General features: G+C 36.5%; 1 protein-coding gene across 1 annotated transcript; it reads right to left on the reverse strand.

The window, feature by feature from the left end:
- Positions 1–72: 72 nt before the first annotated feature.
- LOC108329347 (uncharacterized) lies at positions 73–10,875 on the reverse strand. The gene is made up of 7 exons (XM_017563517.2): positions 10,334–10,875; positions 8,961–9,111; positions 8,745–8,870; positions 8,557–8,637; positions 1,296–1,488; positions 786–1,056; positions 73–705 (listed from the first exon to the last, which is right to left on the reverse strand). The coding sequence occupies exons 1-7, from the start codon at positions 10,719–10,721 to the stop codon at positions 455–457; spliced, it is 1,461 nt and encodes a 486-aa protein (XP_017419006.1). The 5' UTR covers positions 10,722–10,875; the 3' UTR covers positions 73–454.
- Positions 10,876–15,359: the final 4,484 nt, after the last annotated feature.

Below are 15,359 nucleotides of genomic sequence, written 5' to 3' on the forward strand. Positions count from 1 at the left end.
TCTACTCGTTCTAAGAAAGCAAAAATAAAAAACAGATTTGTACAGAGATTTACACCAATGACATGGATGAGGTAAAAAAAAAAAACTCCATACAATATGCCCTTTTTGTTTCCATCCCACATTGTTCTCCTATGAATTCCAGGACAAACTTAATACAAGTAATATGTCTCATCTGCCTCAATTTTCAGCAGTGATTGTACTATACAGAAAATATAAGGACCTAAGAAAAGCATAGATATCAAGTTTACCTGAAACACTTTAACTGGTTACCTCTCCATGAACTATGAAATCCACAATGCAGAGTCCTAGATTATAGTTTCACATAAACTAATGTTACAATGCTGAGGTAGCTTGTATTTCTGAAATCCAAAGCTGAAATGGTTCCATCATCAAAAGGGAAAACCCAAAGATGTGGTTCTTTGGCCCATGAAGCCAGAAGAAACATGAAAAGTCACTAGTTAGACCATACATGAAGAAGACCGTGTCTGTTACCAGTATAAATCTCATTTCTATCTTCATCATAAAAGAGGGCTGTTATATCCTCCAAAGCTTCTGTAACTGAATTCCTCATTAGGCATGGATAAAGACTTTCCCTGCAGCTACAACCGTTGCGGCTGCACTCGTCTGCCCTGGCACAACTTATTGTTGTATTGATTTTAGCAACACATTTCCCAGTCAAGATGTTGCTGACATGGATTGAGCCAGCTGTGCCAAAGAGCAAATTACAAAGATATAAGACCAGTTAAACAAATTAAAAATCAAAGGAAAAGTAAACTCATGATTACCATTGCCTTCCATCCATTGATCATCAGAATCTGCCTTGCAGTAAGAGATGATGAGATCCTGATCACTTGTTATGTATATGTTGTTGGTATTGCAATCTGGATGCCACAATTGGTGATCCTCAAATGAAGTGACAAGCTCCCCTCGGAAATTCCAAACAGAAACTGTTCGGTTTCTGAAAGTAAGGAACAACTGATTCTCATACAGAAAGATAAATGCTGATGGAGTCATGAACTCTGTTCTGCTTACCTCCATCAGCTCAGCATTTCGAACCTAGGAAAATCACACGCCCAGACGTGAAAATAACATACAGATGAAGAAAGGGATCTGCTTAAAGTTATATAAAGTTTATAGATTTGATCTACTAAATGAGAACTCCCAACATAAATTGTTAGATTATTGAAATTTAAAGCACATAGAAAACTATTACAGTTAAAGAAGATTTATTCCAGGAGTAAGTGGATCCCTTTTCAGACACAAACATTAAAAGAAAAGGGAAAAATGAAGCTCACATCAAGAATCTGAAGGTTCTCATTTTCTTGCTTGACCAGAAGCTTTTCATTAAATTGCTCTATGAAGTCCACCTTCTTATTCCGATGAAGCAGATGATTGAATACTTTGAGAACTGTGCCATCCTCAATGGATATAATCTTGAGGGGAATATGACCACTGGTTCTATTGAAAATTAATAACATGATGCCAGGACTGTAACAAAATAACTAGTAAGTATATAGGAAAAGTAACAAAAGAAGAAATCCATTTGAAATAAAAAGATTAAGAGATCCTACATAAAAAGAAAAAAAAATAACAGGAGAGGAGTAAATCTACAATGTACTTTACACCAAGTAGATCTACTTAAAGATGAGAGAATTACTCTCCAATCAAATACACCAAAGCGTTAGCAAACTGTGTTTCTACAAAAATCAGTAAAGCTAGTGTATGGGAAAAAGGTTCAAGGACTCGAGCACCACCTGGTATTCTCCTAAAAGGACAAAATAAAGAATTCAACAAAGAAATAAGTATAAAATGATTCTAAGCTAGCACCATAGTCCAAATAAAGGACTTAACCTTAGAGGGGGCAATGGACTTATAAACAGGTTTATCAATGTCTATGTATATTCAAGGAGCTTGTAATTGAAAAAGAGATTCGCACATAAACAACCTACGATGGTTAAGAGAACAAATCCCTTTTATTCAGACCAAACAACACGAGAACAAAGTCAAGGAGACCCAAGATTGTCACCGATTCAGAACAGAAATAGAAATATTATAAAGGACTTGAGTCTTGAATGCTAAAAAAGTGGATAGGAAAATTGTGTAAAGGTGGTAGCTGATAAGTTGTGGGAAAGCCAAAGTAAAAGATGAATATCAAATTGTCCTCCAAGAATGCAAGGACTAAAATGTAGTATACGTGTATAACCATGTGGATATAAACCCTTCAAAATCTTTTATACTATTAGCAACTCCTGATATTGATGAGCCAATCCATGTACCGAGGACAGAAAAGAAGCCAAAAGATTATCATATCAGTAAGGCTTGGTGTATGAGAGAAGAAAAAGGGACAACAATGGAAGTATGATGAGAGAGTGGAGGAGGCAGTTCTGAAGGGAGTTTGGTCTCTTAATCAAGCAGTTCTGGAAACTTAGGAATGATGTCATCAGAACTGGCTCGGATCCATGATAAATCAACCTGGTGAGTTGGGTAAGCTTCAAGTTACTAGGCAAATAATAGCAACTGGGTCATGACCCGAGAGCAATTGTTTGGGAGAAAAGACACAATACACAAATGGTCAATGTCTTCAAGCAGAGCATGGCTAGTACTCAGCATCGCTCTAGTGATGGAAATATAAGAAATGTTGGGTTCAAGAAGTTAACCGTGGATAAAATTCAGAAAAGGTATGGAGGAAATTATGTCTCTGTTGTGATGAAAATTATTATTTTCTACAAAAGATACCAAAGAATTACACACATGTTAAACACAATTTAGGAGAGCAAAGGAAATAATTTCTTCGGTGGAGCTTCCATGCAACGGAACATGAGCAGTATTGCTAGTGTGACATCAAAGACACCCATGATCACACAAGGAAGTTACGTGTATATGAGAGGAGAAAGAGAAGTAATTAGAAGTTAGTTAGCCTAACTGCAATAACAGTTAGGAAAGGCGGGATGGATAGTATAAAACGGTGAATAATTGAATAGAGAGGGGGTGTTGTGTGAGTTGTTCAGGAAGCGTGATTCCTGTAGGGGGAGGTTAAGCTCCCTAGCTGTATCTAGACATTGTATTCGTGTTTGTGGATAATACAAAGAGAGTTATACAGAAGTTTCGGGTTGTTCAGTGTGCGTTTACATTAGGTTCTTGAATTAGGAACCTAACATTTGGTCCGACCTGCCGGATCGAGAGAGGGGTTGACGGAGATGGAGAGCAAAACGGAAGGAAGGTTGGAGAACCTTGAAATTACGGTAGAAGGGATTAAGGCGGAAACCGCTGCGATACGACGGGACATGCAGCAGATGATGCGGATCATGGGAGGCGGAGTGAACAATCAAGATGGAAGGTCTGACAGAAGCAGTAATTCAGTGAACGATAATCAAGAAAGACGTGACCAAGGTAGCTTCCAACAGAATTGGCGGAAACGGGTGGATCTACCGGCGTTTGAGGGAATGGAGCCGCACAGTTGGATTAGTCGGGCAGAGCGTTTCTTCGACATCCAGAAGGTAGCGGAGGAGGACAAGGTGGAACTTGCCTACATTAGCATGGAAGGTAGTGCAAGTTATTGGTTTAAGGTCTGGAAAGATAAGGCAACCAATCATTCGTGGACGGGTTTGAAGTTGGCATTGTTGAATCGGTTTGGAGGAGGTTTCAGAGGAACCGTATTCGAACAGATGGCGACACTACGACAGGAGGGAACGGTAGAAGAATACGTCAGAAATTTCGAAATCTTGCTGGGCCAAACCCAGGGATTGGCGGAAGAGTTAGTATTGGGTTTTTTTCTCGCGGGTTTACGAGAGGACGTTAAGGGACAGGTTCGTATCCAAGACCCCCAAGAATTCATGGTGGCGGTGAGAATTGCGGGGGACGTGGAGGATGCCCTGTTCAAAGCGCGGGGAGGGGTGTGGAATGGCTTTAGGCCGAACACCACGAGTACGCGGGTCTCGTCGGCGGTCGTTCGAGGAGATGCCGATCGGTCATCGGTGAATCGATCGGGAGGGACAGCGAACAGTGGCGCGAACAGACGAGAAGGAGGGACGATAAGTGGTAGTGTAAGGGGAAGTACCGTCGGAGGTGGTGATAACAGAGCGCGAGCGGTGCGCAACTTACCTTACCCCGAATATCTGAAGAGGAGGGAAGAAGGACGCTGTTTCCGATGTGGGGGCCCTTTTGCGCCGGGCCATCGTTGTGCCGAAGGAAGTTTGAGAGTTTTGTTGCTGGCGGAGGATGAGGAGGACGGCGGCGATGATGAAACCGACCAAGAAGTCAAACCGATGGAATTATCTGCATGCTCAGCGGGGGGTTTAACTCAACCTCGAACAATGAAAGTGAAGGGGAAGATCGGAGACCGAGAGGTATTGGTCCTTATTGATAGCGGGGCCAGTCACAATTTTATTAATCGGAGGTTGGCGGAGGAGTTGGAACTAACTATTACAGATACGGCCCCGTATACTGTAAGTCTAGGGGATGGACAGAGAAAGATAACGAGGGGTTGCTGTGAGAGAGTCGTCGTTGTTCTGGGGGAGGCGGAGATTGAAGAGAAGTTCCATCTCTTTGAGTTAGGCGGAGTCGATGCTATATTGGGGGTGGAATGGTTAGAAAAATTGGGTGAAGTAGTGTTAAATTGGAGGGCAATGACCATGGGGTATTGCACGGGGGGTAAAAGGGTGGTGATACAAGGAGATCCTGCTCTAACCCGACAGCTGGTGGAGCCACACGCTTTGTTGAAAATGACAGATGCTGAGTCATGGCTGATTATTTGGGAGTTGGGCCGAGTGGAGAATGAGCTGGACCGGGAAGAAGAGGTGGATTTGACAGAAGCACAGGGGGCAGAGATGGGGACACTTCTACAGAAGCACTACTGTGTTTTTCGAGAAGTGCAGGGGTTACCACCGACTCGAGACTTGGTGCATCGGATACCATTAAAAGAAGGAGAAAACCCAGTGAACGTCCGCCCCTATCGTTACCCACATCTGTTAAAAGGCGAAATCGAGAGACAAGTGGCTGACATGCTGCGAGCGGGAATAATACGACCCAGTTCGAGTCCATATTCCAGTCCGGTGATACTGGTACAGAAGAAAGATAAAAGCTGGCATTTTTGCGTGGACTATCGGGCGTTAAACCGAGCGACGATTCCAAACAAATTTCCCATCCCTGTCATTGAAGAGCTCCTGGACGAGTTGAGAGGGGCTGCTTATTTTTCGAAGATCGACCTTAAAAGCGGCTATCACCAGGTCAGAATGGGAGAAGAGGACATACACAAAACGGCATTTAGGACTCACCAGGGCCACTACGAGTTCCTCGTGATGCCCTTCGGTCTCACGAATGCACCGTCAACGTTCCAGAATGCGATGAATGAACTGTTACAAAGGTACTTACGAAAATTTGTATTGGTCTTCTTCGATGATATTTTAGTTTACAGTGCCAGCTGGGAGGAGCACCTGGGACATGTACATCTGGTGTTGGAAGTATTAGAAGGAAGTGACTGGATAGCTAACAAAAGGAAATGTGAGTTTGGGAAAAAGAAAATAGCGTACTTGGGGCATCAAATTTCAGAAGCCGGTGTTGAAATGGATGGGGACAAAGTCAAGGCCGTGGTAGAATGGAAAGAACCGAAGACTCTGAAAGCATTAAGGGGGTTCCTGGGTTTAACGGGGTATTACAGGAGATTTGTGAGGGGATATGGAAAAATAGCTAAGCCTTTGACTGAGTTGTTGAAGAAAGGCAAATTTTTATGGTCAGAGCAAGCCAGTCACGCCATGGCAGAACTGAAGAAGGCGATCACTACAGCACCAGTTTTAACTTTGCCTGATTTTAATCAGGAGTTCCACGTTGAATGCGATGCCTCAGGAGGGGGAATAGGAGCTGTACTCACCCAAAGCAAGAAACCCCTTGCGTTCTTTAGCAAAGCGCTGTCCGAGACTTCCATGAACAAATCGGTATACGAAAAAGAGTTAATGGCCTTGGTGTTGGCCATCCAACACTGGAGACCTTATCTACTAGGGAGGAAGTTTGTAGTGCATACTGATCAACGCAGTTTAAAGTATCTGTTGGAGCAAAGGATTACTACATATAGCCAACAAAACTGGATAGCCAAGTTGATGGGCTATGATTTCGAAATCATGTATAAGAAGGGGAGTTCCAATACGGTGGCTGATGCTTTATCAAGGAAGGAAGCCGGAGAAATGGAGGAGGCAGAGTTACGAGTGATGTCTAGGTCCTACTGGCAGGATTTTCAGGAGGTATTAAAGGAGGTGGAAAGAGATGAGACGTTGAAAAAGATAATAGCTGACATTCAAAGGGATCCCGAATGCCATGCGGCGTATACTTTAGAGAATGACCGACTGCACTACAAGGGGAGACTTGTAATATCCGAAACATCTACCTGGATTCCCAAACTATTGGCTGAGTTTCACGTAACGAATACCGGGGGACATTCTGGGGTATTTAGAACATATAGGAGGATAGCCCAGTCACTTTATTGGAAGGGTATGAAGAAAGCTGTCACCGATTTTGTGGCTGGATGCGTGATTTGTCAGCAGCACAAGTATATGGCAGCTTCACCCCAAGGGTTGTTGCAACCTCTACCGATACCGCAAGCAGTATGGGAGGAGATCACCATGGATTTTATTGTAAAGCTACCTAAATCACAAGGTTATGATGCTATATTGGTTGTAGTGGATAGGCTGAGCAAATACGCACACTTTATGGCACTTAGACATCCTTATTCGGCTAAAACGGTGGCGGAGGTGTTTATCCGAGAGGTTGTCAGGCTACATGGGGTCCCTGTCTCAATTGTGAGTGATCGAGATCCCTTGTTCTTGAGTACGTTTTGGAGGGAGCTTTTTAGAATGCAGGGGACACAACTCAATATGAGTACTGCTTACCACCCGGCCACGGATGGACAGACCGAGGTCATTAATCGGATTTTGGAGGGATACCTGAGATGTTTTTGCTCAGAGCAGCCCAAGAACTGGCATGCAGTGTTACCGTGGGCTGAGTACTGGTACAATACCAGCTACCAGGGAGCGGCGAGATGCACACCGTTTGAAACGGTCTATGGAAGAGCTCCTCCATCCTTGAACAGATTTGTACCGGGGGAGTCAGTGGTAGAGGCAGTTGCACAAGATCTTATGACAAGGGACGAGGCTTTGAGACAATTGAAATTTCACCTAAGTCGTGCTCAGGATTTAATGGTGAATCAAGCAAATAAGAAGAGAAGAGATGTGGACATTAAAGTGGGGGATTGGGTCTATCTTAAAATTAGACCCCATAAGCAAGCATCTATACCAGTTCGTCTACATCCTAAACTAGCAGCTCGATACTTTGGCCCTTTCCAGGTGCTTCAGTAGGTGGGTCCAGTGGCATTCCGACTACAGCTGCCAGAAAATGCACGTATACATGCAGTCTTTCATGTGTCACAACTCAAGAAAGCGGTGGGATCAAAGAAGGTTGAGAAGGGTCTACCAACTGAGCTACAAGCAGAGGGGCCTACATATTGGCCAGTGAGAGTGTTGGGGACGAGGCAACGACAGCTAGGGAATGAGAAAATACAACAGATCCTGGTTCAATGGCAGGAGGGTGGCAGCGAAGGAGCTACGTGGGAAGACGTGTTGACTATCCAAGATCAGTATCCTGATTTTAATTTCAACCTTGAGGACAAGGTTGCTGAAGAAGGGGAGGGTAATGTTAGGAAGTTACGTGTATATGAGAGGAGAAAGAGAAGTAATTAGAAGTTAGTTAGCCTAACTGCAATAACAGTTAGGAAAGGCGGGATGGATAGTATAAAACGGTGAATAATTGAATAGAGAGGGGGTGTTGTGTGAGTTGTTCAGGAAGCGTGATTCCTGTAGGGGGAGGTTAAGCTCCCTAGCTGTATCTAGACATTGTATTCGTGTTTGTGGATAATACAAAGAGAGTTAAACAGAAGTTTCGGGTTGTTCAGTGTGCGTTTACATTAGGTTCTTGAATTAGGAACCTAACACAAGATATGAGTGATCAAAGAAAATGTGATGGTGCTAGCAGATTCAGCTGCTTCAAATAGTTTTATCCTCTTATCGGCTGAGGGAGTCAAGAATTCAATCATAGACAACTAAAGGGTATATATTAAGTTATAGGTTGGGCATGGATATAACCAAAGTAGACAAAGAAAGAGGTTACAGATCTCCTTTCCTCACACCTCTTCGATTGTGAAACAAAGCTTCTAGCTTTCTGTTGACCAAATGTACTAGATGTGAGACATGCAGATATTCAACTTATTCATTTGATGGAAAACCCATTTTTCTCTCTAATCGAACCTTGTTAATAAGGCCTGAACTGACTCAATCATTCGGTTTCTCAAATATATAACCATCCCAACCATCAGTCAAAAATTAAGAACCTGAATAATTTTTACACGTCAACAATATAATGGTATGTGTAGCAAGGAGTACAAACAAATAGGAGAAAATCACCATGACTGTGACATGAGCATGCTCATGACTTGACATAATTTATCAAATAAATAGGGCTTTTGCAAAAGCTGGAATTATGAAACAGGAACTTAGCGTGAGAAAGAGAAAGTACCTGATCTTGATTTCTTGAACATGCTTGTCTGCAATTGAGTATAGCATGGTATAGTTCTTGAGATCAAAAACCTTGTAAATACTGACACCATTCAAACAAAGTGTATTAGATAGAATAACCAATGAGCAGAGTAAACACTTGCAAAACTGTCGAACTGGAACAGAAAGACAACAGGATGAGGAAGGTACCTATCCTGTGCAGAGTATGTTAGGACCTTTCCATTGACATCATCAAACTCTACAAATCCAGGCCATTTCAATGATTCAGACTGGAAAAGGGGAAACCCGGCATCTGGGGTGCCCCTTCGTATGTATCTAAGAACATAAACAAAAGATCACATAACCAAAATTGGTTTCACACGTCAAAGAGGAGGATTTGAAAGAACAATCATAAAATGCACGCACTCAATCTTTGTGGATCTGCATTTCAAAGAGCTGAAGTTCTCAGAAGCATAAACGGATACAGTAATAAGTGAGTCATTGTTCTTATTAAAGAAGAGGCTGCGGATGACTTCATCAGGACAGACATTCAAAAAGCAAATCCTCTCATCGGTTTCTGCAAGGAATTCACACACAAAGCCCCAGTTTTATGGATTCTATAAAATCTGACAGTAACTGACTAATGAGAAGTGGTAGTCTCAATTCATACAAAAAATAGTGGTCTGTGGCAAAGGGAAATAACTAATAAATGGGAAGCAGTAATGCTGTAATGATAATTCATACCCAAAAAGACACGTATGTTAAATAACTAACAAGTGGGAGTTGTAGTTGTAATGAAAATTCATACCCAAATAGGAACACGGTTTGCATACATATGGTTGACAATTGGGCAATAGGCAATGGAAATTCATACATAAAACAATAAGAAGTTGTGGTTTTCATACAAATGGGCAATGGAAACTCATACATGAAAAGATTAACAACAGATAATGGGCAATGGCAATTTATACATGAAAGACTCAGGTTTAGGTTTATACACAAAAGTGTTCATGATAACAAAAGGGTAATGGGCAACGGGATTAATATATGAAAGAGTTCATCAAAAGTTTAGATAAAAACACAAACATGAAAATGACTAATAAATGGGTAATGGGCAGTAATACATGAAGGAATCAAAATACGAGGATTTTACACAAACATTCCCGTGAATAACAATGGATAAAAAGGGCAATGGCATTTCGTACATGAAAGTACAAAAAGTTTTTGATTTTAACACAAATACACCCCTGATTAACAAGAGATAATGGGCAATGGCAATTCATACATGAAAGAATCAAAAGTTCAGTTTTTACACAAAAGCGCTCATGGTTGGCGAATGGGTGATGGGCAATGAATATTTATGTATCAACCAATCAAAAAGGTTTTGATTTTCACAGAAATGTGCCCATGAATAACAACTTGATAATGGGCAATGGCAATTCATACAGCAAAGAATCAAAAGTTTAGGTTTTCACACCAAATTGGTCATGATTAACAAATGAGTAATGGACAATACCAATTCACACATCAAAGAATCAAAAGTTGTGGTTTTTACACAAACATGACAATGCTTCGTAAATGGGTAATGGCTGACATACATACATGAGAGAATCAAACGATAAGGTTTTTACACAAATATGCCCGGATTATCAAATGGGCGATGAGCAATGGCATTCATGCATGAAACTGTAAAAAGTTTTGATTTTTACAGAAACGTGACAGCGATTAACAAACGGGCAATGAATAATGGCAATTCAAACCCAGAAATCAAGAATCAAGACCCGTAAGGGAAGCCTCACCTCTACTGAAAGCTGCACAGAGACCCGAATGGTAGAGAGCGAAAATCAGGTTTTTGGCAGCAACAATTTCCACAACTTTAGTTCTTTTCAACAAGAAGGGCAAAAGGGAAGAGCGAGACTTGGAGGGATCATGAGAGTCATAATAGTGCGTCAAGCGCATAGTGCGGAATCTGTGAGGGGAAGTGGCTGAGGCAAAAGCACGATGAGGCTTCGAACAAATCTCGCGGGTTTGAAGCTTCTTGATGACACTGATGCTGTTGGTGTTGCTGTTGATGGTGTTGATGTTGATGCCATTGCCGCTGCCATTGCCGTTGCCACTCCCTCTTTTGCTTGCCACTATGCGTCGACCACTGCAACCTCCACGCCTTCTCCCTTCCATTCTCACCATTTCAACACCACAACTATGCTCTTCATCATATCATAGGTTTCATAGCAATAAAAAATTATTGCAAATCCTTGCACCAGTTAATACACATCAATACCAATAGGCCAATATATTCAGAAAGTCTTTAATACATTTAATTCAATCTCTAAAACCATTGAAAAAATCTAGCAAATTATTAAATTTTAAACTTTTTAAGGTAGCGTATGCAAGAGGAAAACAGAAGAAAAAAAAAACAGGTTATGATACCTTCTTTTCTTCAAAATAAAAATAAGAGATATAAAGGGTTAGTAGTAAAATCATAAAAAAAAAAGTAATGAATGTTTTTTAGTGATATGTTCATCCCGATTGAAAATTATTTATCAAAATTAATTTGTCAAGAATTATATATAAAAGGATATATATATATATATATATATATATATATTATTAATGACTATATTTACACTACATCTTTATCATAATCTTTTTATTATATAAAAAGCATGAATTTTTCAGATTCTTTTGTTTAAACAAGTGCAAGTATTATATAACATTTTTACAAGTACAACCATCTAATTTTATTTATCTTTTTATTATTAAATTTTCTGTTTATTAACTTTATTTGGACATCTAAATCATCAAATGGAATTATCCTTTTATGGTAATGATAAGCTAGCGTTCTTATTATTCCTAATACCATGTTAAATTTATAGAAAAATAACTTTTCTAAATTGACTTGAAAATAAAGATATAAGCTTCTAGTTGCTATATTGATGAGAATATTCTATCATAGAAATGAAACTTCATGAAAAAAATGTTGTTATTGTGAAACTTGCAATGAAGTTTAGGATTTCTTATTGAAAGAGATTGCCTAGGAACATTTTAGAGAAAACAATTGAGATGTATTATTATAGTGGATGTGAAGAATGATTTCTTTGCTATAATCTTTGATCTACCAAGATTCATAAAGGACTATTTATGGGACTACATAGATGATATTTGATTTAATTCCTCCAAAGCCAAGTTTTGCATATGTTTTAGTTTATGGGTTTATCCATATCAAGAAAAATAACCAACATATTCACATAAAAAAAAGATTAATGGAAAAAGTAAATTTTGTGATGATTTTAAATCTTATTATCATACAAGTGACACACATGATAGTGGACAACATATAGTGTGCCTAATTTTTCATATATGAAAGACTCACAAGTGATAATAATCATTCATATAATATTCACAATTTTGTATATTTATTATTAATTAGGTGGAATATAATGTAGTACACTACTTTTTCATTACATATCCGTCTAATGTCAAAATTTTGAACCTAATTTTTCTTTCTTACATTCAAAATTAGTTTTCTTTTCTTCACCGTTGACCATCTTTTCTGTCAAAGCTTTAGTTTTTCTTTTTCTTTTTTTTCCCTCTCTTTCAATATTTGTTTGGGGATTCGTCATGATGTTTTATGTTTCATTTCTTTTATATCTTTTCCCCTTCCTACTAGTCAGAGATATGCATCTATGTACAAGAGTATTCATTTATTATTTTTTTTGTTATAATTAGAAGTATTATTATTTATGGAACCTATTCAGATAATTTAAATTATTAGTTATTATTTTTAAATGTATAAGTCAATATTAATGTATCATTACAACATTAACTAAAGTGATAACCTTTGTTGATTTTCTTCTGTGTGGTGAACTTGTTTTGAATAAAACTTTTACTCCATCTTTTCACCGCTCATATTAAGAGAAAAATAAATTAGGAAAGCTCAATGTGATCTAGCTAAAATCATTGGAGTAAATTTACTTCGTAATGTGCCATATATGTCACTGTTTTAGTAATTTTACATTCTATAAATTAATATCACACTAGTTTTGAGTTTATGTCATTACAAATAACTTTTATAAGTTATTTAATATTTTAATCATTTAGAAAGTGTAACATCTCATTTTAATCTACTAAAATAAAAAGTTACATAGATGATAATAAAACAATTAGATAAAACAAACCTACTCCGAGGAAGAAATCTACATTCATATCATTTATCTAATTACACCTTTATTTCATCCTCACCTCACACTGCTGAAAAGGCGATTCCCTAAGCTCACACCATTAAGATAATCACAGCAAAAGAGACAATACCATATAATAGACAACACAAAAACAATAGTAAGCTAATGGTAAAACAGTTCATCATAATAAAATAAAATACATTTGTAAAACACACATAATAAAATGTTTATCCTAATCATATCACATACTTAAACTTCACTCATCAGGATATAGTGTGAATGTCGAACTAGGATAGTTTCTGCGCTTGTAATGTAGTTGGCCACCCCAAGCTACCATACAAGGTTAGTCCATAAATGTCTTTGGTCAAGGTAAAACCTCTAGACTGGACCTCTTGCTACTCTCCACCACATAACCAACCACCTCTACTTGAGTTGGGGTTATTGAGAGCGTTAGGATAAATCCTCAGTACAAAGTTCCATACAACAACAATACAGGACACCACCATGTAACCTCTCAACGAGGGTCATGGAATTACGTCAATCAATATCATTCACATAATCAACCATATATTCATCATCATCATATTTCTCTCATAATCATATATATACATATACTTTACACAAACATTGCATACTATCACATGAAACCTCAAAGCATTCATCACATAATCATAAACAATCTCATCAAGTTTCATAAAGTAGTTGATAATAAATTTGATTCTCTATTGCACGATGAAAATTGATAATAAAATTTCTTAGGATCATAAGAGAACAATGAAATACATAGATCATATGTGTACAAGTGAATTTGGTTTAGATTGATCAAAAATGCACATTATTGGTGGTATTAATCGATTACATTGGCAACATAATTTGTTAAGGCAAGCCAGAATTCACATAAAGCAAAACACGACAAAATTGTCTAATTTAATCAATTAAATTATTGACATAAACGATTAGACTAAAGTGTCTGTTTTAATCGATTAAGTTAATGTTATAATCGATTATGTTAAAGTGTTTGTTTTAATCGATTAAGCTAGTGTCATAATCGATTAAAACAAAAATTATTGTCAAATCAATTAGTACGACTTTGGACACTTTTTTCACAACTTTGATTGATTCCTAAAACCCTTTAAACATAAATAAACCTTATAAAACACCCCTCTAACTCAAAATTCAAATTATTTAGCTTACCATGAATTCACTTTAATATATTTTATCTTTTGTTAGAACTTTTGTGAATTACGTTCAAATATGTATGTAAATTAAATATTTTTTATATTTTATATTTGGATAATTCTTCTTCTTTTTAATGTTTTTTTATATTTCTTTTAAATAACAATGTTTAACTCTTAATTTAAGTGTTTATTAACATAAATCCTTCATTTGTTAGGTAATATAAAAAAATTATTCTTTTTATTTTTAATTTTTGTTTCATTTGAAGAATTTATTTTGTTTTACTAAAATAATTTTCATTATTTCTTATAAGTTTCGTTAGTTTGATATCTGAAAAGTTTCTTTAGATAAATAAAGTATTTTTCATCTTATTATACATTTAATTATACATTTATTTTTTTTTGTTCGATTTCATTTAATAATATATCAAATTATTTATACAATATACATTTAATTATTTTTAATTTTTTTAATAGTTTTATTTTTTTGTTTATTTTTTATCGCGTATAAGATTGTTTTTTACTTTTTTATATAATATTTCTAATCTTTTTATTTTATAACTCATTATCATAAATATAATTCTATCACTATAATTGTATAAAAAAAATTATTTAAAATAATGTAATAATTCAATATCGTTTTCATAAATTTTGTTTATCACCATTTAGCATTTAAAAGTTCAAAAGATAAATATCAATGTTAAATTTCAATTATTATTCGTTCAATATTTGTTAGTAATTTCATTCAAGTGGGTGTATTATAATTTTTAGTGTATAAAAAAAATAATTAAAATGAAAATAAAGAAAGATTTAAAATATTTTCAAAATTGAATATATGTTTTCTTTTTATAATTGTTTAAAACTATTTTTAAATTTTTTTAATTTTGTTTCATAAACATTTACAATTTTAATAAATATTTTTATTTTCATAAAATTTTATTTGGTATTTTGATTTAAAATATATACAATTATAATTTGTTCAGTAAAAATACGATAGTACGTTTTTTATATTAAATATTTAATAACATTAATTTTTTTTATAATTATTTTTATTTTTATATTAAAATTTGAATAGATACGGACAGCTGTGATGCTAACTCCCACTTAAAGGTTAAATTAAAAAAGTAATTATTAGATTTGATTAAAAGTTATAAAAAATTGTTGATATAAGTGATGTAACTGAAAGCACTCTTAAAATGATTACTCCAATTTATTTGTCAAGTTGCGTTGGTTGTTAGGGTAACAAACATAGCATGACCAATATGGTACAACTAAGTTTGATTTGCTTTTCACTTTTGATTAAAAAAAGTTTGGGTCTAATTTATTTCTCTTTTATTTTTTTTTTTAATTTTCACATCACATGCATAAAAGCATTTAGCGTATATCTTATTATAACATTTTCAAGAGACTATTAGATTTGTTATATACTACTGATTTAAATATTTCAATCAATAATTACAATTTTTATA

This window comes from Vigna angularis, chromosome 2 (genome assembly GCF_016808095.1).
Source record: "Vigna angularis cultivar LongXiaoDou No.4 chromosome 2, ASM1680809v1, whole genome shotgun sequence".
NCBI lineage: Eukaryota > Viridiplantae > Streptophyta > Magnoliopsida > Fabales > Fabaceae > Vigna > Vigna angularis.

What these genes read in the sequence shown, in the direction of transcription:
- LOC108329347 (XM_017563517.2), bottom strand. Translation starts at nt 10,721, where the DNA reads ATGGTGAGAATGGAAGGGAGAAGGCGTGGAGGTTGCAGTGGTCGACGC. An exon ending in TGCAGATCCACAAAGATTGA is followed by an intron (nt 8,871 to 8,960) that starts GTGCGTGCATTT and finishes TTATGTTCTTAG; the next exon opens with ATACATACGAAGGGGCACCC. An exon ending in GTTCAAGAAATCAAGATCAG is followed by an intron (nt 1,489 to 8,556) that starts GTACTTTCTCTT and finishes ATTTTGTTACAG; the next exon opens with TCCTGGCATCATGTTATTAA.